At 44.9% G+C, this 21,527-nt stretch overlaps 1 protein-coding gene across 10 annotated transcripts in view; it reads left to right on the top strand.

Annotated features, from left to right (window-relative positions):
* Nucleotides 1-21,527, top strand: part of clockb (clock circadian regulator b) — a 70,845-nt gene that overhangs the window by 41,066 nt on the left and 8,252 nt on the right. For 5 of the 10 annotated variants that reach the window (XM_084319135.1, XM_084319137.1, XM_084319141.1 and 2 more), the window contains 9 exons: nt 742-848; nt 1,335-1,482; nt 6,319-6,394; nt 8,023-8,170; nt 8,626-8,729; nt 8,990-9,295; nt 11,236-11,394; nt 15,205-15,408; nt 18,747-18,934. In XM_084319135.1, coding sequence (XP_084175261.1) covers nt 742-848; nt 1,335-1,482; nt 6,319-6,394; nt 8,023-8,170; nt 8,626-8,729; nt 8,990-9,295; nt 11,236-11,394; nt 15,205-15,408; nt 18,747-18,934 — 1,440 coding nt within the window. The remainder of the gene's footprint in view (nt 1-741; nt 849-1,334; nt 1,483-6,318; nt 6,395-8,022; nt 8,171-8,625; nt 8,730-8,989; nt 9,296-11,235; nt 11,395-15,204; nt 15,409-18,746; nt 18,935-21,527) is intronic. The other 5 variants (XM_084319138.1, XM_084319142.1, XM_084319139.1 and 2 more) reach the window with 4 other exon arrangements.

Here is a 21,527-nt window from a genome sequence, read left to right on the forward strand (position 1 = left end):
GAAATATTCTAAAATCATTAAGTCTGCTATAAGCCATTATCCCTTTATCTGTGTGTGTGCGTGCGTCCCATCTCTTTGGTCTTTGGAAAGACCAGATGAGGTCAGAGGAGTTTGATAGTATTTACTGAAAAAAGAAATTGTAGGAACGGTTTGGGAGAGGGAGGTAAGGAGGGGTTTTAGTTTGTGTGGTGTGGTGTGGCGTGGTGTGATAACAATGTTGAAATTGAGAAGGTTTGACTTATTAAAAAAAAATGTAAATTACATTGGTGTTTGTGTTACAGCGAGAGTACCGAAAAAAGGTAACGTTGGGTACCGATTCCCAGGTACAATTGTGAACAGTACACAACCCTAGTGAGGACATTCTTTTCATTCAGTCTGCTATTCTTTCATCTGGATCGACGCCATTCGACTGGGTATAAGCTGCCATTGGCTGACTATTTCAGTCAGAGTTCTCCTCCCCTTCCGCTATATCTGCGACACTCTTTTGCACCGTCGCTGCTTAGCGCCACCCAGGATGATTGTGATTGGTTTCCTCTCTCCGGGGCTGGCACAGTGCTAATGTCGTGTATTTCTCTCTATCTTTAGGTCGTATATGTGTGTTCATCTGCCCGGCTGTGATATGAAGCTAGCAAAGCGTAGCGAGTACCAGTAATTCTTGAGACCCAGCCCTGCGTCGAGTTGAAGTGCACTATTTAAACTCGAGTCAGTATGATGGCCAATGATGTAATTTCCTCCTTTCAGGGCTCCACCAATAATAGGCTACCTGCCTTTTGAGGTTCTGGGGACATCGGGGTACGACTATTATCATGTGGACGACTTGGAGACGCTGGCCAAGTGTCACGAACACTGTGAGTCACACGCGCACACACACACACACACACACACACACACACACACACACACACACACACACACACACACACACACACACACACACACACACACACACACACACACAAACTCGGGTCTGCTCATCCTGTGGCCCTGCTGAATCATCCTGTAGAATGCTGAGCCCACCTGCATGCCAGGGTATGGGCTCTTACCTAAACACACACACACACACACACACACACACACACACACACACACACACACACACACACACACACACACACACACACACACACACACACACACACACACACACACACACACACACACACACACACACACACACACACACACACACACACACACACACACACACACACACACACACGCTTCATGAGGGATTGGAGCTCTGACCCTTCATTCTGTCTGTATTATGTAGTAATTGAGTAGTACTGCTTCATGAGGGATTGGAGATGACCCTGCATTCTGTCTGTACTGTGCAGTGATGCAGTACGGTAAAGGGAAGTCGTGCTACTACCGTTTCCTGACCAAAGGGCAGCAGTGGATCTGGCTCCAGACCCACTACTACATCACCTACCACCAGTGGAACTCCAGGCCTGAGTTTATCGTCTGCACCCACACCGTCGTCAGGTTCTGAAGCTGTCATTTAATCTCTCTCTCTCTCTCTCTCTCTCTCTCTCTCTCTCTCTCTCGCGCGCAGCGCGCGCTCTCTCTCTCTCTCTCTCTCTCGCGCTCTCTCTCTCTCTCTCTCTCTCTCTCTCTCTCTCTCTCTCTCTCTCTCTCTCTCTCTCTCTCTCTCTCTATGCAATGGCATGCACATTTCTTGATTCTGATTGGCTGAAACAGTCAAGTTAGACGTGGTTATTTCTTATAACCCCCGCTCGTGATCCCAGAACCCGCCCACAACCGAATTACAATCACTCCGCCGTTTGTGGTTTTAGAAATGAAAGCAAGATGGCGGACAATAATCTTTATGAATGGATATGTTGAAAGCGTCTCATAACGACTAAATCAAAAACGATTCTGTCACGGCGAATGTGTTAGTTTCTTACACAATGTTGGATTGTGTAATTGGTGGGTCATGAGTAATTGTGGAACAAAATATAAATCGCGGGAAGTCTGTCGTTAGATGCCATTCGTCAAAACGACATTAATTTCACTGTGAATAAAATTTTCAAGCAATCAATCAATCAAACCAATAACACACGCTCAGGTGGAGGTGCGCTGTTGTAAGTGAGCGTGGGTTATTGGATTGATTGATTGATTGAAAATTGTATTAATGTCCGCATTGTTTCGAACTGGTTAAGAACTGTTAACACTTTGACTGCCACTCACGGCTAATCTCGGGTTTACGATAGTTACGTTGAAAGTCACTCACGAGATTTCTCTGATTTTTTATTTAAATTTTTTTTTAGCGATCTGAAATCATATTGCATCACGCGAGCCTACCCTAGCCTACCCAAGGGCCGCCGGCGATCAGATGTGAAAAAAGCGCCCCCTATCGTCTCCCAGATGGTAAATGGACTTTTGGAATGGACTCAATGAAAATGGATGGGGGAAAAAAAATATTCCAGTCTACATTTTCCAGTCCACTGATGCAGCCGGGGTTACCAGAGTTCATTCAGGGGGCTCTGAGCCCCGTGGATCATGTGTTCTACTGTATACACGTTAGATCTATACACTTATCGATTTTTCCGAATGGTGATCAGGAATTGGAATATACCATTTGGATACCATCTGATGTCAGGTAAGGAATCTATGTTATCAGTGTTAGGATAATCAGACTCGTTTTCGAGGAGATATAAGCTTTTTTCTGATATGTGCTCACTGTAAAATCCTTGAGGAAATGAATCAGCTATTATCAGCGCGCGCCTCGAACGTGCGTGCACGCACGTATACTATTGATCATCTAGCGTTTATTTGAAAACTATTCATAAATAGGCCGACAAATATCAACGTTCTGGAATATTCCAGTAAAAGGCGATTATCACAGAATGGGCTGTTTTTCACCTCAAAACGGGTGCTTTTCAAAATGCTCTCAAACGGAAATGAAGCGATAAAAAACCAATCTGCCTTGACAACACTGACTGGAAAATGATTCTTTGATAAGCGACGGGCAGATTAGACACATAGCCATAATTTAAAACATAGATTAGGCGATATTAACGTTAACATTGGCGCCGATGGTGGCATTCAAGCACTAAGTCGTGCGCCCCCTGGTGGCACTGAAAGTGTTAAGAACTTCATTCTTAGATGCTTCTATAGAAAGTAGGTTCAAAAAAGAAAGAAAGAGAAGTTGCCTAGGAGGCAATTTTTTTTTCTGAACCTAGGAGTGGAGCTTTCTATAGAAGCAGCTGGGAGGTGCGCTGTTTTAAGTGAGCGTGGGTTATTGAATTGATTGATTGATTGTAGGGCTGCAACGAATGACTATTTTGGTAGTCGACTAATCTGTCGATTATTTTTTCGATTAGTCGACTAATCGAAAAACAATTATATAAAAAAAATTAAATAAAAAAATTAGATTTTTAATTTTATTTTTTGTACTTTTTTTTTGCACTTTTGTGAAAGTGGCTTCTCAGCTCTGGTCCAGCTGAAGACAGAGCAGAGGAACAGATTGGACATTGAGCATGACCTCAGAGTTGCTTTGAGACTCTTGTCAGGACCAAACAACATACCCAGTTATCCCATTTATTCCCCCAAACTTACTGTCGGTCTGTTATGTTAAGCTAAGAAGTCTTCAGCTGGCTGGACCAGAGCTGAGAAGCCATTTTCACAAAGATAGGTAGTGCAAAAAAAAATATATATATATATAATTTTTATTTTTTTTAATGACTAATCGACGCAACAATTTCTCCTCAACGATTTTTCATAATCGACATCGTCGATTATGTTGACTAATCGTTGCAGCCCTAATTGATTGATTGAACATTTTATTAATGTCCGCCTGGTTGGCCCTCAAGCGTTGGATCCTAAACATGTACGTGGTTGGCCACGAATGTGTTAAGAACTTCATTCTTAGATGCTTCTATAGAAAGTATAGGTTCAAAAAAATATATAAAGAGAAGTTGCCTCCAATTCTTTTTTTTAACCTACTTTCTATAGAAGCAGCTGGGAGGTGCACTGTTTTAAGTGAGTGTGTGTTATTGAATTGATTGATTGATTGATTGATTGAAAATTTCAAATTTGATTAATGTCTGCCTTGTTTCAAACTGTCCCCAAAGCCTGTTTTTGGTATTCGAACTTCGTCAGGGTTTTTCGAACAAACGTTCGAACCTTCGTTTTTAACCCTTTAATCGCCAAGGACGACTTAACACGTCATTCTCCGCCATGCGTAATCTGCCAATGACGTCTTACAGCGTCTTTGAGATCAATATTTCAAAAATCTGTCATGGCAATCATATTTCACCCACGGAGACTTGAGACTTGCTGTTGATCTCCTCTCAACTCTCCAACGGTTCAAAACCGCTGGTGGCCGATCGGCGAATCGCCTAAACCGGAAGTGACGCGCCGGAAGTGGTGCTCACCCATATTTCGTCCGGCCACTCGCTATCGATAGCGGGACTCCAGCTTGATACACTGGATAGCGATCCGTTGCCAATAACTCGATAAACAACATGATTTGGACGTATATATTATTATACAACCTGGAAATGGATCGCATATATATCAACATCCCATAATAGAGATATTTCTGCTCCACGCTGATCGCCCAACGCTACGAGGAAGCTGCTGTGAGTTTCAGCGTGTTTGATTATTATTAAACATACACACTGCTCCGATCAACATATCACCCATACTAAATAAATGATTTAACGTCGGCCACGGACTTATAAACCCCCCTCCGGTCACCAGCAGATGATGAGGCATGACGTGTAGGACCTTGTACAATTGACATTTTTTATCTGACGTCAATCGGTATCAAACTACATTTGATGATCTAATATATGTATTTAGGGCTATAACTCACGTTCTATGGAATGCTGCAGAAAACGATAAAAACATATTTATACTTTAGACCGTATTTTAGTATGAATATGTGAATGAAAAAGTAGAACGTTGCTACATCCTAAACGATAGATAATTGACGTTGAATGGGCCATAGTAATGTCAATTTAGCAATACAATTTAAAAAGTTATAGCCCTGAAAAGAAGGGGAACATCTCCATAGACAAATAGAGCTTGCAGAGGACGGTATAAGGATGGATATAAGCGTGGCAGAGAAAGGGTTAATAAAAAAATATATATAATAATAAAACTTTTTTTTCTTCAAAATAAAGTTTTTTTTTATTTAATTTTTTTTATATATATATAAATATCCTCATACTAAATCCTCAATTTGAACAAAGTGATTAATGTGATTAAATGAGTCTTTCTTTTTTATTAAATAAACTTTCTTTAATGAATATAACTCAGCAGTTTTTTTTAATACTATAATATTAGTGTAGCCTACTCTTTATCGGCAACTGTGAAGAAAAACCCCAGAATGAATAAACACAAAAAAAATATATATAAAAAAATTATAATAATAATTGTTTTATTAAACATTTTAAATTCAAATTTTGATTTAGAATTCGAATGCCAACGTAACGATCGAACGTTCGAACATTCGGGCTCAGCCTTACTGCATTCTTGCCTTGAAACAGCGCACCTCCGAGCTACTTCCACACGGAGGCAACTTATCTTTTTTTTTTAACTACTTTTTCTGCTGATGGTTTTGTCAATACATCTTCAATTAATGTGTGTTTATTGTATAGCAATAAGGTTGGATGAATTCGGCCATTGTATAAAAGCATTACATCATATAGAAATTAGATCACGCTTATGGGGGTCTAACGACCCTCGGCTGCGCCTCAGGCCTAACAACCACCCATAGGCGTGATTTAATTTCTATAACCCACTCTGTCTCATGATGTAATGCTTAAATCTCTCTCTCTCAAACACACACTCTCACTCTCTCTCTCGCTCACGCACACTCTCACTCTCTCTATTTTCTCTAATTTCTTGCACCTGGATTAATAAATTTTTTTCTTTATTTTGTCTCGAAAATGTACACTGAGGGACAATCCACATTTACAGTATATTACATAGTCATCATCTATAGTCATCAACATTCATCAATTAATAAGAGAGTACAAGAAAGAAGTAAGTACAAGAAAGAGAGAAAGAAATAATAAAACGAAAAATTTATTATTTTTAAACATTACACACTCAAACACAATTTAAAAAACAATTACAGATTGACGGGCCCCTCTTTGCAAGCTGCCTATGATAATTCATTATTTGCTTATTTATTATTAAGAGTCTCTGTGATACAAACCCCTATCACCTAGTTGTGTTGTGTTTACTGGCACCATTGTTTATTGTCTTTAAAGTTTATATCTTACACTCCACTGTCTCTATTGCTCACTTACCCTCCTCCACCCCCCCCCCCCCCCCACCCCCCGTCTCCCCTTTCTGTCCCTCCAGCTATGCAGAGGTGAGGGCAGAGCAGCGCAGAGAGCTTGGCATCGAGGAGTCCACCCCAGAGGTCACTGTGGACAAGGTGAGAAATGACAACAACAAGAGACGTTGTACACAACAACACTCAGTAACACCGTAAAACAAGGCCAGCTGTTCAGGGAGAAACAGTGAAAAACAGTAACAAGAACTGAGCTTGTAGACATCTGACAACTTCAGGTCCACATGGAAGTGAATTGAGTGACAGGCATAAATTAACTGTTATAACCAAGTGGGGACCTTGAATGGCTCGACCTGTTCTACCAGTCAGTCAGTCAGTCTAGACACAGAGCATTTATTAGATCTATTACCCACTCACTCCTCTCCATGAGTCAATACCGCTGCCACGCTGACTGGAAATGCTTAATAATAATCCCTGGTGTCTCTCTGACCTGAGCTGAACATCTTAGGATAGTGGAATCAAGATTCAAAAGGTTTATTCGTCACATACATACACAAGACATATAGTGAAATGAAGGTGGCCATGCCCGCCTTGATTGTGCAAAAAATACAAATAATAATAGAATAAAATAGAATAGATAATAAAATAGACATGATAAAGAGTACTAAGATAAAATACAATACAATGCTAAGCTTACGAATTAAAAGGTAATGAGTCCTATATACACTACTATACAATATACTATACAATATACAGTTATACTATATATAACTCAACTATCCTAGCTATACTAACTATACTATACAAAACATAGTTATGTTTTTTATTTCTTTAAAGTAGTAGTAGTAGTAGGATAGTGTGGAATCAGAATTCCAAATATATTGAATTCTAAATTCTAAATATATACATTTTCCAATTGATTCTCTCTTGAAAGGAGTGCAAGGGGTTCACCCCCTAGTTTTCTTTCTGGGTTCTATATTGAGGCCAGTAGGAAACCTGAGAGACACAGTGGTTCGGGGGGGATTCCATCCCAGGTCAGCAGGGACTCGTGCTGTTACAGAGACGTGAGGGAACCTCACTGCTACAACCATCCCTGGGAACCCCATCAAAATCTCTAAAAAGATCTCAATTCATATTCATAAAAATCCTTTCATATCAAGTATTTTTACTCAAGTACTGTACTTAGGTACATTGTACTTTGTACTTTTACTCCACTACATTTCAAAGGACATATTGTACTTTTTACTCTACTACATTTATTTGAAGCCATCAGTTACTAGTAACTGTGAAGAAAAATATTTTGCATACAAAACATGGCAGAAATGTATGAAGATAATGTTTGAAGCCTGTCAACTTCAAGAGGACGTAAACAGAGCAGCATAACTGGACCACATACCACATACCACACATAACCTGTAGAGGTCAATGGCTTGAGGGTCGAATGCTGCCAAGCACTGGAATACACAAACATCACATAGAATGCATACGTTTACTTGAAGTACATTCAATATCGAATACTTCTCTACTTTAACTTTTAAGTAGAATTTTTAATGGAGGACTTTAACTTAATATTTTATCTGGGTATTTGTACTTTTACTTATGTAAAGGAACTGTGTCCTTCTTCCACCACTAGCGGCAATTGAATAGTCAGAATAATTCTGTTGCCTGTATAGAATGTCTATGTTGTCAAGTTTGAAATGGTCTATAATATAGATCTGTTAGGGTATTTCAACTAAATTAACACTTTGTTCACTTTCTCTCTGCTCTGTCAGAACCAGGACTCTGGTTCGGAGTCCCAGTTGAACACGTCCACCAGCCTGAAGGAGGCGCTGGAGCGCTTTGACCGCAGTGGCACTCCCTCCACCTCCTCCAGGAGCTCCCACAAGTCTTCCTCACACGACTCCGACAACACATGCACCTGTAAGGACACACACACACACGCACGCACGCACGCACGCACGCACGCACGCACGCACGCACGCACGCACGCACGCACGCACGCGCACGCACGCACGCACGCACGCACGCACGCACGCACGCACGCACGCACGCACGCACGCACGCACACACACACACACACACACACACACACACACACACACACACACACACACACACACACACACACACACACACACACACACACACACACACACACACACACACACACACACACACACACACACACACACACACACACACACACACACACACACACACACACACACACACACACACACACACTAGATAGAGATCAGGGTTACTTTAATGCTGCAACTGAATGGGATGACTAAGCCGTCCAGTAAGCTGATATGAGGCTATTGTGAACGGGACCTGAATAAGACTCTGACTCATTGGTGATTCTGTTTCCATAGCAACAGCCAGCAAGCTACACATGGATACAGCCACACCCCCTCAACAGTCATCGGCCTCCACCATTGAGATGACGTCACAGCGCCACTCTTCCGTTAGCAGCCAGGTGAGATCTGATTGGACGTAATGGCGAGGCTTAGAGAAAGATAACTTGCTGTTGTGACTTGTCTGTCTAATGAACCTTGTTTCCCCACATCAATGTAATGTGGTTCAGAGGAATGTCTGTGGGTCAGTATGGCAATTTGATGTTTCGTGTTTTTCTTGTTTGTATGTGGACCCCAGGAAGAATAATGCCTGCCTTGTGTCCCAATAAAACACTGTATCCAGAATTCTCATTTTGTATGTATCCTCCCCACATGTTTGTAGTCTATGAGCTCTCAAACCACCAGCCAGAGTGTAACGCCAGGCTTGATCAACCAACAACAGCAACAACAACAGCAACAACAACAACAGCAACAACAGCAACAACAACAGCAACAACAACAGCAACAACAGCAACAACAACAACAACAGCAACAACAACAACAACAGCAACAACAGCAGCAGAAACAACAACAACAACAACAACAACAGCAGCAACAACAACAGCAGCAGCAACAACAACAACAGCAACAACAACAGCAACAACAACAACAACAGCAGCAGCCCCAGCAGCTACAGACCAGCGTACAGGTGAGAATATAACATCACAATGTTGGACTTTTAGTGTCTGGCATTTCTGTTTTGGCTGAAACCAGAGAAGGGAGTATTAGGTGCCGTGTCCACAGGAAGCACCTTTCTGCCATTCGTTCATTTCTATGGTAAAGACACGCTAGGAGCGCTCCTCTTCCCAGCGCTGCACCTCGCGTTCTAGCGCTCTCGGCGGCCAGCGTTTTTTGGCAGAACGCTCTGAGCGCCTCGAGTTGAAAAATGTTCAACATTTGGAGAGGAGCGCAGCTCATCAATGTCACTTTTTTCCGACCGACCAATGAAAATCGAGGAAGTGGCGGGACTAAAAAAGATCAACAAACATGGCAGAGGAGAGGCTGATTCTTGCGGTGTCTGACAACCCAGTAATATACGACCCATTTGTACTAATAACGCAGATGACGCGACGATCGTAACCTAACAGCGCTCCCTGCGCTTTGGAAGCGCTCTGGGCATTATATATATTTTTGATATCTAAAGCGCTTGGAAAAGAACGCTTTCTGTGGACACGGCATATTATGCTGCATTTGTTTATGGTTGGAGGTGGGAGGTTGGAAGTGGGTAACACATAGAATGGAAATGCGGCCAAATTGTAACGTGCGCATGTGTTATACTCCAATGTATATGGCACGACATCTCCTCCTGTTACCCTCCTTGGTATCTGTTCCTTCCTGGTCACATGAGGATATAGGGCCCAGCCACCAGCAACACTTTTACATGACTCTTTTAGCTTTTCTGAAGAGATTTGAGTTTTGAAGAGTAAACTGAAGTGATCAGTCTTGCTTCTCCCTCTTCTCGTGCTTTTCTGAAAACACTCCCAAAGGTTAGTTATGGATCATCTCTCCAGCAGATCACACACACATAACCTCTTATCACTTTCAGTGCCAATCACGACTATAGTCGGGTTATCTCGCCATGCGTTGAGCACCAAAACCAGAGTATTTTCGATCATTGGGTTTTCGATCGTTTTCATCGTTTTTTCTTTTATTCTATTTTAATATTCTATACAGGCTCACGGACCTCGGTGTCGAGATTGCAATGCCGGCCGAATCCTGCTAGGTGGCAGTATCGCCTACCCTTTGAAACCTTATTTCACACTGTGTGTTACATTTTATATGGTCTGGGTGGAAAAATGGTACCCGGGCAAGTGAAAGGCTTCATTCGAGCCACTTGCAACGAGTCCAGCACACTTGATGCATAGTTTGTCCCATTTCCTGTCAGGGACCCGATGGACATAAATACTGGAAATCACGATCAGACAATTGGAATATTCATTTTGGAATACCTTCTAGCAAAGGTAAGGACTATATGACATCAATCCTAATTTGATCCTACAATGATTTCCCATCGATCGCAACGATCATATGTCACATACTCCAAAACGTATGCCGTTGCTGACGATCAGAGCATCACAAAACGACCCCCCCCCCCCCCTTTGATGCCTTTATGATGAAACATAATACCTATTATATACCTTTGATTTGGAAATAGTATCGTGTCCAGGCGAGCAACGCAAATGACTTTTGCAATATGCTATGTGCATATTACTCCATAACTCAACTTCCAGGAATTAGCCCGGATCACTCTGAAACCACAGGATTACATGCGAACGTATACGTAACATGTTACATGTTGGACGAGAGATAGTGACTGTCAAATGAGCCATAGTATTGTCTCCATAGCTATAATATAGAATATAGATATAGCTCTGCAAACATCGTGACGCACTGTGAAAATGCCTATCTTTTAAAGCATGGCCCATTGACAGCAGGGATGGGGATACACACTGGCGCTGAATGAGTTGACAGTCCTACAGCATTTTAGCTTTCAACCGATGTGTTGGTTAATAGACAATAACACAGCGTGACAGCGACAAGTTTTTGGGTGGAATGACTAGAGGGGGTCTTTATCTGCTCTGTCTGCAGCCTGTGACAGAGTTCTCAGCCCAGGTGAATGCCATGCAGCACCTGAAGGACCAGCTGGAGCAGAGGACCAGGATGATCCAGGCCAACATCCAGAGACAGCAGGAGGAGCTACGACACATCCAGGAGCAGCTGCACCGAGTCCAGGGACAGGGCATCCAGGTAGCACCCCCCCCCCCCCCCCCCACACACACACACACACACATATACACACACACACACACACACACACACACACACACACACACACACACACACACACACACACACACACACACACACACACACACACACACACACATATATACACACACACACACACACACACACACACACACACACACACACACACATACACACATACACACACACACACACACACACACACACACACACACACACACATAAGATAGTGCACACATTCCGATTCATCAGTTTATGGAGAGTGCATGACAACAGTAGACCAGAGACCAGGGATGACAACAGTAGACCAGAGACCAGGGATTACAACAGTAGACCAAGGACCAGGGATGACAACAGTAGACCAGAGACTAGGGCCCCGTTCCTCGTACGTGGCTAACTGAGTTAGCTGGATAATCTTCAGGATAACTTGACATAAGTCAGGCTTTTCGGTTCCACGAAGCAGGTTTGTCTAAATCACTATGGCAACAGATCGAAAGATTTGAACCTGCTCCAGCGCAGGTTTAGTTAAGTTGGCTGGATAAATTGGCCAATCCCTCGGGAAAAAATGCCAGCTCCCTTCCTCAGAGATCCCATTATATAATTCTGAATACTTTTTTTGTGCTTAGTTTTTCTAGAGGGGGCTTTTGAAATGTAAAATAATAGACCTAAAATGCTGATAATAAATCATATTCAGCCTATGGATTTACTTTGTCCTAAACAATGCACGTCATAGCTATACGGCGCACGCGACACACACTATGTGGTTATTTTAACTCAATGGACGCCAAGGGGGCGCTGTTTACCTTCTGGTTAGAACGCCAATGCTGTAATGCAATGGGGAGAATGCCGTGTTTTGCGAGTGATAAAACTATATGAAATATTATAGCTATGGATTTAAAAAACATGTCGATTGTCAGTGAGTTTCAACATGCAAAAAACAGATACTTTTTTCATACATACATTTCCATTTTTTATACCGTGGTGAATATGAATATAGTTCCAGGGCGTTTCTGTCTAATCTTAAGAAACTCGAGCAAACCGCGCTTCAATGTATTTCCTTAGAAATCGTGCCATTTGTCGCTTGATTTATGAATCGTTCTGAAAATAACGCTAGATTATCGGTAACCCGGCTTTTCTTGTGATTGGCGCTCAGCGCATGGCGAGTTAACCCGACTTTTCTCGTGAATGGCGCTGAATGAGTTAATAACGGAGCATTGCAAATGTGAATCCCGCTGGGATATTTTTAATGAATGAAACTTGGATCCTATCGGGCGTTTGGCTCTGATTCGTTTCATATTCTCCGCTGTGGATGTATTTGCTTAACACATTCCCTGCCACGCACTTTCAGCATCTTATACCATTCTCTGCCAGTACTGTAAGTCTATGGAGATGTTCACCTTCTTTGCAGGACTATAACTTTTTAAATTGTATTGCTAAATTGACATTATTCATTCATTATTCATTAATCATTCATTAATTCATTCATTAATTCATTCATTAATCATTCAACATCGATTATCTATCGTTCAGGATGTAGGAACGTTTTACTTTTTCATTCACACATTCATACGAAAATACCGTCTAGAATATAAATATGTTTTTATCGTTTTCTGCAGTAATTCCTAGAACGTGAGATATAGGCATAAATGCATATATAGATTATCAAATGCCGTTTGTTACGATCCACGCTATATTAAAAATTTCAACTGTACATGGTCCTAAACGTCATGATTGATCATGCGCGGGTGAACAGGGGGGGGGGGGGTCGTTTATAATTCCGTGATCGTCGTTAAATGCTTTATGCTAGTATGGGTGATATATAGATCAGAGCAGTTTGTATGGATAATAATAAACACTCACGCAGAAAATGACGTCAGCCTCCTCTTACCGTTGGGCGATGAGACTGGAGCAAAAAGATCCCAGTTATTTGATGGGGATTGAGTAGATCCATTTCCGGGTTGTATAATACTAATACACGCCCAAATCATGTCGATTATTGAGTTATGGCAGCGATCCATATCCACGGTGTGTGGCTAGAGTCCCACGACGATATACGAGTGGCCGGACGGATTTAGGAGATGCACCGATATCCAACCGGCCATTTCCGGTTTGGCAACTCGCCGATCATCCACCAGGGGGCAGTATTGAAGCGTTGCAGAGTTGTGCCGGCTCACACAGCATCAGACCAGGCTGCGTGAGGGAAATATGAATACCATGGCGAAAATATGAAATATGATCTCAATAACGTCGTACGCCGTGGATTGGCAGAATTCGCATGAACTTGAAACACGTTGTACAACGTGATTGGCGGGGAAAGTGTTAACCGGAGCGCCCGGATTGTGTTTCATTCAAGCATAAATTGAAGCGTCTTTACGCGTGGATTGTGGATGTGAATTACGAGGAATCTGAATCTGTGGATTGTTGAATTGTATCACTGTCACACGTTATTGTGATATTGTAACTGGGATTAAAATGTCTGAGGAGATGCACTGTTTGACGGACTTGATGACGTGGACGTGACATGAGAAAAGTGAATGAGCAAGCCTTTGACGTTTTGATGAATGAATTTGAGAAAATGCATTTATCTGTTCAAGCACTGTTATCTGATGATGAACAAGAGGGTGATGAACATGACTGGTATAAACCAAAGGTTAATCAATTCAATGCATGTTTGGATGATGTCCAAAACAGATTAAAACATGATTAATAGTGAAACTGTTAATAGCCTCCAAGCCTCTCTGATAGGGCTGCACGATTTTGGGAAATAATCGAATTGCGATTTTTTTTGACAGATATTGCGATTGCGATTACATTTGCGATTATAATTTTTTTTAAGCAGCTCCACAGAGGTTTATTGTAAAATGCGGCTTGCATCTGGCCTACGCGGTGGGTCTTTTCAGGACACCGAGCCTGAAAATGTTTCTTTTTACCTGGGAATCGATACCGGTACTGAACGGTACCTTTTTTTCTGTACTTTACTCTCCCTCTCTGAAGTCTAAACTTCACAACACAATCTAAAACCCCTTACCTCCCTCTCCCAAACCGATCTTGTATCTCAATGGGACTTCCTGGTTAAATAAATAAATAAAAAATTAAAATAAAGAATTGCAGGGCGGCTAAGTGGCGCAGTGGGCAAGGCGCTCGCCACTAACGCAGGATATGCTGGGTTCGAGCCCAGCTCTCGGCGTTACTTCCGGCTTGGCTGGTCGTTCATACTAATACAATTGGCAGTATTAGGGGGTGGGGATCGGACGTTGTGGACAGCGACTCCTACAGGTCGGTTGGTGCGCCTGTACAGCAGAATCAGGAAGCAACGGGGGTAACGTGAGCCTCCCACGCGTTACTCCTCGCCGCTGAGAGATCGTGCTGTGCAGGTGAAAAGATGCAACGGCTGCCTCCTCGTGTACCGGAGGGGATACGTGATGCAAGGCTTCGTCCACATTGCAGCCGACCAGTGGGAGGCATGGTCTAACAACGTTCGAGACAGGGGAGGGTAGAATTGGATAATACGAAATTGGGATGGGAGAAAAATAGAAAATGGGGAGAAAAAGTAGATACAAAAAAAATTCCGATATTTCTTTTTTTGAGATTTGATAATTGCATCATTCCAAATCGCGATTTCGATTTAAAATCGATTAATCGTGCAGCCCTACTCTCTGACACCGTTATTTCGCAGGTCACGCCTTGAAAACTTGAAACCAGCGATGACAACAATAGATCAGAGACCAGGGATGACAACAGTAGACCAGAGACCAGTGTGACTGACCAATGGTGCTGCTGTTGTTTCAGCAAATGTTCCTGCAGCAGCCGGGCGGTGCTATGAACATCCAGTTGCCTCAGGTGGGGACGGTGCAACAGACTTCAACGCTGACCAATCAGGTTCAGCAGGCGGCCATAAACCCCACCCACACAGGAACTCAGCAGCTCACCATCCAACAGCAGGCCCCACCTCCTCAGCAGAACTTACAGCAGCAGACCAATGCCCTCGCACAGGTGGGTTTCACACACGCACACACACGCACACACAGTGATGCGTTGCTCATGGGACGAAGTTTTCTGAGCAGAAGCGTACGGATGTGCACGCGCGTGCAGACAGGAATGCGCCAACTCGCAGTACCCACCTGGCTACTTTGCATATCAATAGCGCCGGTCGTCAGGTGTTACATTCCATTCGTAGAGGAAATTAGGCACTGTTTTTAGTCTGTCCTTATGCAATATTTATGCGCATGCGCGGGACCGAGCGTGCACGTTGCGTCATTAGCGTGCGTGCAACTAGTGTTGATATGAGCATCGCAACACTGCGCACACACATACCTCACATACCTCAGCCCATATGGGTATGCCTGTGTGTGAGTGCAAGTTGGCTTCTCTGTGGACTGGGCCAAAAATGCTTAAACAATAATGTTAGTGATAGAAGGGAACTCGTTTTGTGCAAAAATGGAAAGCTTGCCAATGTTCATGAGGCAGAATTATTACAATAGCCGATAATACATTTTCCCAATGATAAATCCCTATACGGGTGGACCGCGCGGGAAACTAAAGTGACGTCAGACTACACCTCCCTATAGCAGTCCACTTCCATGTTTTGGTGCAGTCGTTGTCACACCTGATGCGAACCCATATACCCGAGAGGACACGGGATCCGTACTCGAGACCACCTCTTCAAGTGGTGCGTTGATCCGTGCCCCGAGTGCACTTCTCGGTGTTCACACCGATCAAACAAACTGGACTTTTGGGTCAAGTGTACTCGGAGCCGGGCCCCGGGTCCCTGGCATGAAGGCCCCCATACAGGTATCTTTAAAATGATGCAGAGTAGCCCAGGGTTTTTGGACTCTTGTTTGTCACATTTTTGAAGAGAGTTACCCAGACCAGACAGAACAAGTACTGTTCTACAGCAGAGGTCGGTTTAAGCCAATTGGCTCCAAGTGCCGTAGGCCATGGGGAGTGTGTGTAGTCATGTGTACGAGGGTTTCCAGGATACACACAAAGATCCTAATGTTTTCTCAACACACATTTCACCCTGAGGTAAACTTGTTGAACTCGCTCACACACACGCGCGCGTGCACACACACAAACACACACACACACACACATACAAACTGTTAGGGTAGCGTTTAACTTGAGTCCAAGAGCAGAACACAGGGAGAGGAGAATGGAGCTGTTTAGGTTGTTTAATCCAAAAAGGTACCATGCAGACAGGGTTATGAATGTACAGGAATGTGCAACAGATGCGAGCAGGAGCACTCCTCGAGCGGCAGGCGATCCTGGACACAGGAAGACAGGGTTAGAACAAGGCAGAGAAATAGACAGAACAGCAGGTAGGTTACGTCCTCGTACCTAGGTAGGTGTAGCAACACTCGGACAGTGAGTGGCAGGAAACCCAGGTCTCTTGTCGGGGCTGGTGATGACCTGACGAGTCTCAGGTGCATTGATTGATCCCAGGTGACAGCGTGTGGAAGCTGGGGTAGGAAGCTGCCCATATAAGGGCGTGGAAGTAGCAGGAGAGAGAGAGGCCCTGGCCGTGATTGTAACAGGACCCCCACCTCTACGGGCGCCTCCTGGCGACCCTCCAGGCCTGCCAGGGTTGGCTCGGTGGAAGACCCGGATGAGGGTAGGATCCAGGATCAACTGGCGGGAGACCCAGCTGTGCTCCTCCAGACCGTAGCCCTCCCAGTCCACCAGGTACTGGAACCCGCGGCCGCGACAACGCACATCCAGCAACCGCCGGACAGTGTAGGCAGGATGGTCGTCAATAATCAGAGGAGGAAGAGGTTCCGGAGCTGGAGGGGACAGAGGACTGGAGACCACCGGCTTCAACTGCGACACATGAAACGAGGGGTGAATGCGCATATGGGACAAAAGCTTGAGTCTGACGACTGAGGTGTTTCATAGGGACCAACAAAACGGTGTGAGAGTTTTCGGGAAACAGACTTTAGTGGAAGGTCTCAAGACGAGAGCCAAACCATCTGACCTGGTTGGTAGTCAGGGGCTGGGGTCCTGTGGCGGTCAGCAAAACGGCGATTCCGGTCAGCGGAGCAGTGCGGCCCTGGTGTCCTCCCATATCCTCCTGCAGCGGCGAAGGTGGGCCTGAACCGATGGGACGGAAATCTCCTCTTCCTGAGTTGGGAACAGTGGAGGCTGGTAGCCCAGAGAAGACTCGAAGGGGGACTGACCTGTGGCAGCGGAGGACAGGGAGTTGTGAGCGTACTCGATCCACGGCAGGTGGTCACTCCAGGCGGAGGGGTTCCGGGCCGTGACACAGCAGAGGGCGGCTCCCAGGTCCTGGTTGGCCCACTCAGACTGGCCATTGGTCTGCGGGTGGTACCCGGAGGAGAGGCTGACTGTGGCCCCCAAGGCTCGGCAGAAGGCCTTCCAGACCTGGGAGATAAACTGAGGACCTCTGTCGGAGAAAACGTGGAGCACCATCAGGTCCGCAGTCTCTGAAGCAGAGGGAAGTTTTTTTTTAGAAACAAAAAAGAAACCAGCGCCGACAGGAGAGGAGGGTGATAATGCCTGTGGACGTACTTCTCCATTGACTCCCTCTCCGGGCGCGAGAGATTGAACAGACGACTAGAGGGGAGCAGGTCAATGGCACAGTCGTACAGACGATGGTGTGGCAGGGAGAGGGCATGCTGTTTACTAAAAACAGCCTCCAGGTCATGATAAACAGGTGGAATAGCGGAGAGGTCAATGGGTTCATTCTCAACGTGAGAATCGGCGACCACTAGTGGAGAACGAGCAGACTGCAGGCAGGTGGCGTGACAGTGGGCGCTCCAACCAGTGACTGCACCAGTGGGCCAGTTAATGACAGGGTTGTGTAGTTTTAACCAGGGCTGGCCGAGCACTATAGGTGCATGGGGGGAACGAATGACGTGGAATTGGATAACCTCGTTGTGATTACCCGAAAGTAATAGATGGAGCGGCTGGGTGTGACGAGTAACATGCGCAAGCAGTCTCCCATTCAGGCCGTTGGCATTGAGGGGGATGGCGAGCGCGTCGGTACCAATGCGGAAGCGGGAGACTATGCCGGCGTCTATGATGTTTTTGTCAGCACCCGAATCAACCAGAGTGGACAGGGGGAGTGACTGGTCACCCAAACACAGGGTGGCATCGAATTGCATATTAGGACGGGAACTGGGGGGAAATGTTTGGCTCGAACAGGTGCCCAGCACAAACACACGTATCGCTGATTAGACTGCCACCAAAATCCCTGAACTGACCTGACATTGACAATATGATAGGTCTGTAGATATAGCGTTTGAAACTGTTTTATTGTATATCCTGTCAATCTGTTTATTTGGTTGTACTGTGGTTCCATGCTCTCTGTGTAGCCCCAGCGCCAGCCCCAGCAGCAGCAGCAGCCCCAGGCCCAGGGCTCCGTGTCGGCCCCCCTCTACAACACCATGATGATCTCCCAGCCCGGACAACCCAACCTGCTGCAGATCAGCACCAGCCTACCGCAGAGCAACACCCAGCAGGGCACCGCAGTGGCCACGTTCACCCAAGACCGGCAGATAAGGTAGGTGACGATGCGCACACAAGACACCACATACAGAATATACACATCGGCACGCGCCTGCTGTCGACCAGCACTGAGCAGAGCAACACTGCAGTTTACATTCACACAGGACAGGTTAAGTATGCTGGGGAGAGAAACACTGAGCGCAGAATACACAAGTAAAGAAACACACTAGATACTAACCCTTACCCTACTAACCCTATATATATACTAGATCAGCAGTTCTCAAACTACGGGTCGCGACCCAAAGTGGGGTCGCGGGTAGGTGACAGTGCATTGACAGCGCATTGACAAAAAAATATATAAATCAGATTGAGTTTTCCACCTGGCAGCTGTGTGTATTTGCCATGTCTCGCCCCTTCATCAACGGAGGCCGACACACAGTATTCCAATACACATCTCACTACATCCTGCCCATTTATAATCGCGGGAGGGGGGTCTGGTCTTTTGTGTGTAACCTGGACTCGCAATGAATAGGTTTGTTGTCAGAAGCGGTGCCGGTTGGCCACGATGAAATGGGCTCTGCACATAACCAGCTGCTATACCACACTGAAGTGGTATCTCGAGGCAGAGTATTAAATCGAGAAGAAGCGCAGACAAAAACAACCCATTGGCAGAGAAATGTGCTGTTAATGAGCTGGATTAAGACTCCGTTGGTGGCACTCCAGGATAATCAGTGGAGATTTTGGGGTATTTCCTGCTTGATGGCTTTTTGTAGGAACAGAATGTTGCAAAAAAGAATTTGAAGTCCATCATCTGTAGCCACTAGAAGGGCTTGTTGAACAATTTCGGAGAGAGAGCACGGACAATTTGGACAACTGGATCAAAGATCCGTTCATTACGCATGACGCAGCATGCCACTGTCTGAGCAGGAAGCGCTCAATGATCTTTCATGTGACGAGCTACTGAAAGTCAAGTTCACTGGACAGGCCCTTGCAAAGTTTTGGATATCAGTCAGGAACGAGTACCCAGTGTTGTGTAATGCTGCGCTGAGAAAGCTTGTCCCCTTCGCATCAACATACCTCTGTGAGGCCGGATTTTCAGAGTATAAGCGGATCTCCGCCAAAGCGCACGTGAACGCATTTTCTTTTCATGTTCTGGCTAAATATGCCTTGTTTTATAAACAATTCCGTTGCTTTTGTTGATGATATTCGATAACATAGTGCTGTAATTAAATAAAAAAAAGAATGTTATCTACTTTTTCTCCCCATTTTCTATTTTTCTCCCTTCCCCAATTTTGTATTGTCCAATTCTACCCTCCCCTGTCTTGAACGCTGTTGGCCATGCCTCCCACAAGCCAGCTGCAATGTGGACGAAGCCTTGCATCACGTGTCCCCTCCGCCTAAATATTAAAGGCAACCAACTTGTGTCTAGCCACGCCCAACTTGCGTCTAGCCACGCCCCCGCGGCGACGCGGCAGCAGCAGAGCGGAGCTCTGTCGCGGCAGCATTATGTAGCAGTAATTCCCCATGTTTCAACATCGACAACTAGCTCAATTGGTAGCGCTGCCTTGCTGTGGATCCTGCCGTCCTTTGGTGACAAGTTCGATTCCCTTCAAATTTTTTTTTTTTTTTTTTTAACATGCATTCTTTCGCCGGTTAAGTTTAGGCATGTTAACTTTAAGCATTGTTTCGGAGTTGGTTAAGGTTAAGGTTAGGCATTGTTTCGGAGTTGGTTAAGGTTAGAAGGGTTAAGTTTAGTTTCAAGTTTCTTTAATAGTTGTCATACAGAAGTACAGAATACTTTTATACAAAATGCGTCTTACTGTTACGCTCCAGAGACTGTGCTAGACAAGATAAGTATCAAATAACATAGTATAGCATGTAAATTATAAGTAGAAAATGAGGTCACAGTGTTCAGTATAGACATATGTACAATGTTCGATGCAGCTTCTTCTGAGTCTTTCTGTGCTCGCCTTGAGATTCCGGTATCGCTTGCCTGACCGCAGCAGTTCAAAGAGGCAGTTGTTCGGGTGACTGGAGTCCTTAATGATTCTCTTAGCCTTGCCCCTGCACCGCTTGTTGTAAATGTTCTGGAGGGTGGGGAGCCCCCCTCCAATTGTGCGTTCGGCTGAACGTGTCACTCTTTGTAGTCTGCTTCGGTCTTGTGCAGTGCTATTCCCAAACCAGGAGGTGATGTTGCCAGTCAGGATGCTCTCTATTGTACATGAGTAGAAGTTCTTAAGGATCTTCTGACTGACTTGGAACTTCCTTAGGCGCCTGAGGAAGTAGAGGCCTTGTCGTGCCTTCTTCACAACACTGTCAATGTGTGTGGTCCATGTCAAGTCCTCGGATATGTAGGCTCCGAGGTACTTAAAGCTGTTCACTCTCTCAACCGGTGCCCCGTCGATGCTGAGGGGGCTGTAGTCCTTGACCCCCGACCTCCTGAAGTCCACAATCATCTCCTTTGTTTTGCTGACGTTCAGGGAGAGGCTGTTTTCCTGGCACCATCCCGCCAGGACCTTGACCTCTTCCAGGTAGGCCCTCTCGTCGTTTGCAGAGATCAGGCCCACCACCACTGTGTCGTCAGCAAATTTGATGATTGTGTTGCTACTCCGCTGAGCCATACAGTCGTGTGTGTACAGGGAGTAGAG

This window comes from Notolepis coatsorum (assembly GCF_963971535.1).
Source record: "Notolepis coatsorum genome assembly, chromosome: 7".
In the NCBI taxonomy this organism is placed as follows: domain Eukaryota; kingdom Metazoa; phylum Chordata; class Actinopteri; order Aulopiformes; family Paralepididae; genus Notolepis; species Notolepis coatsorum.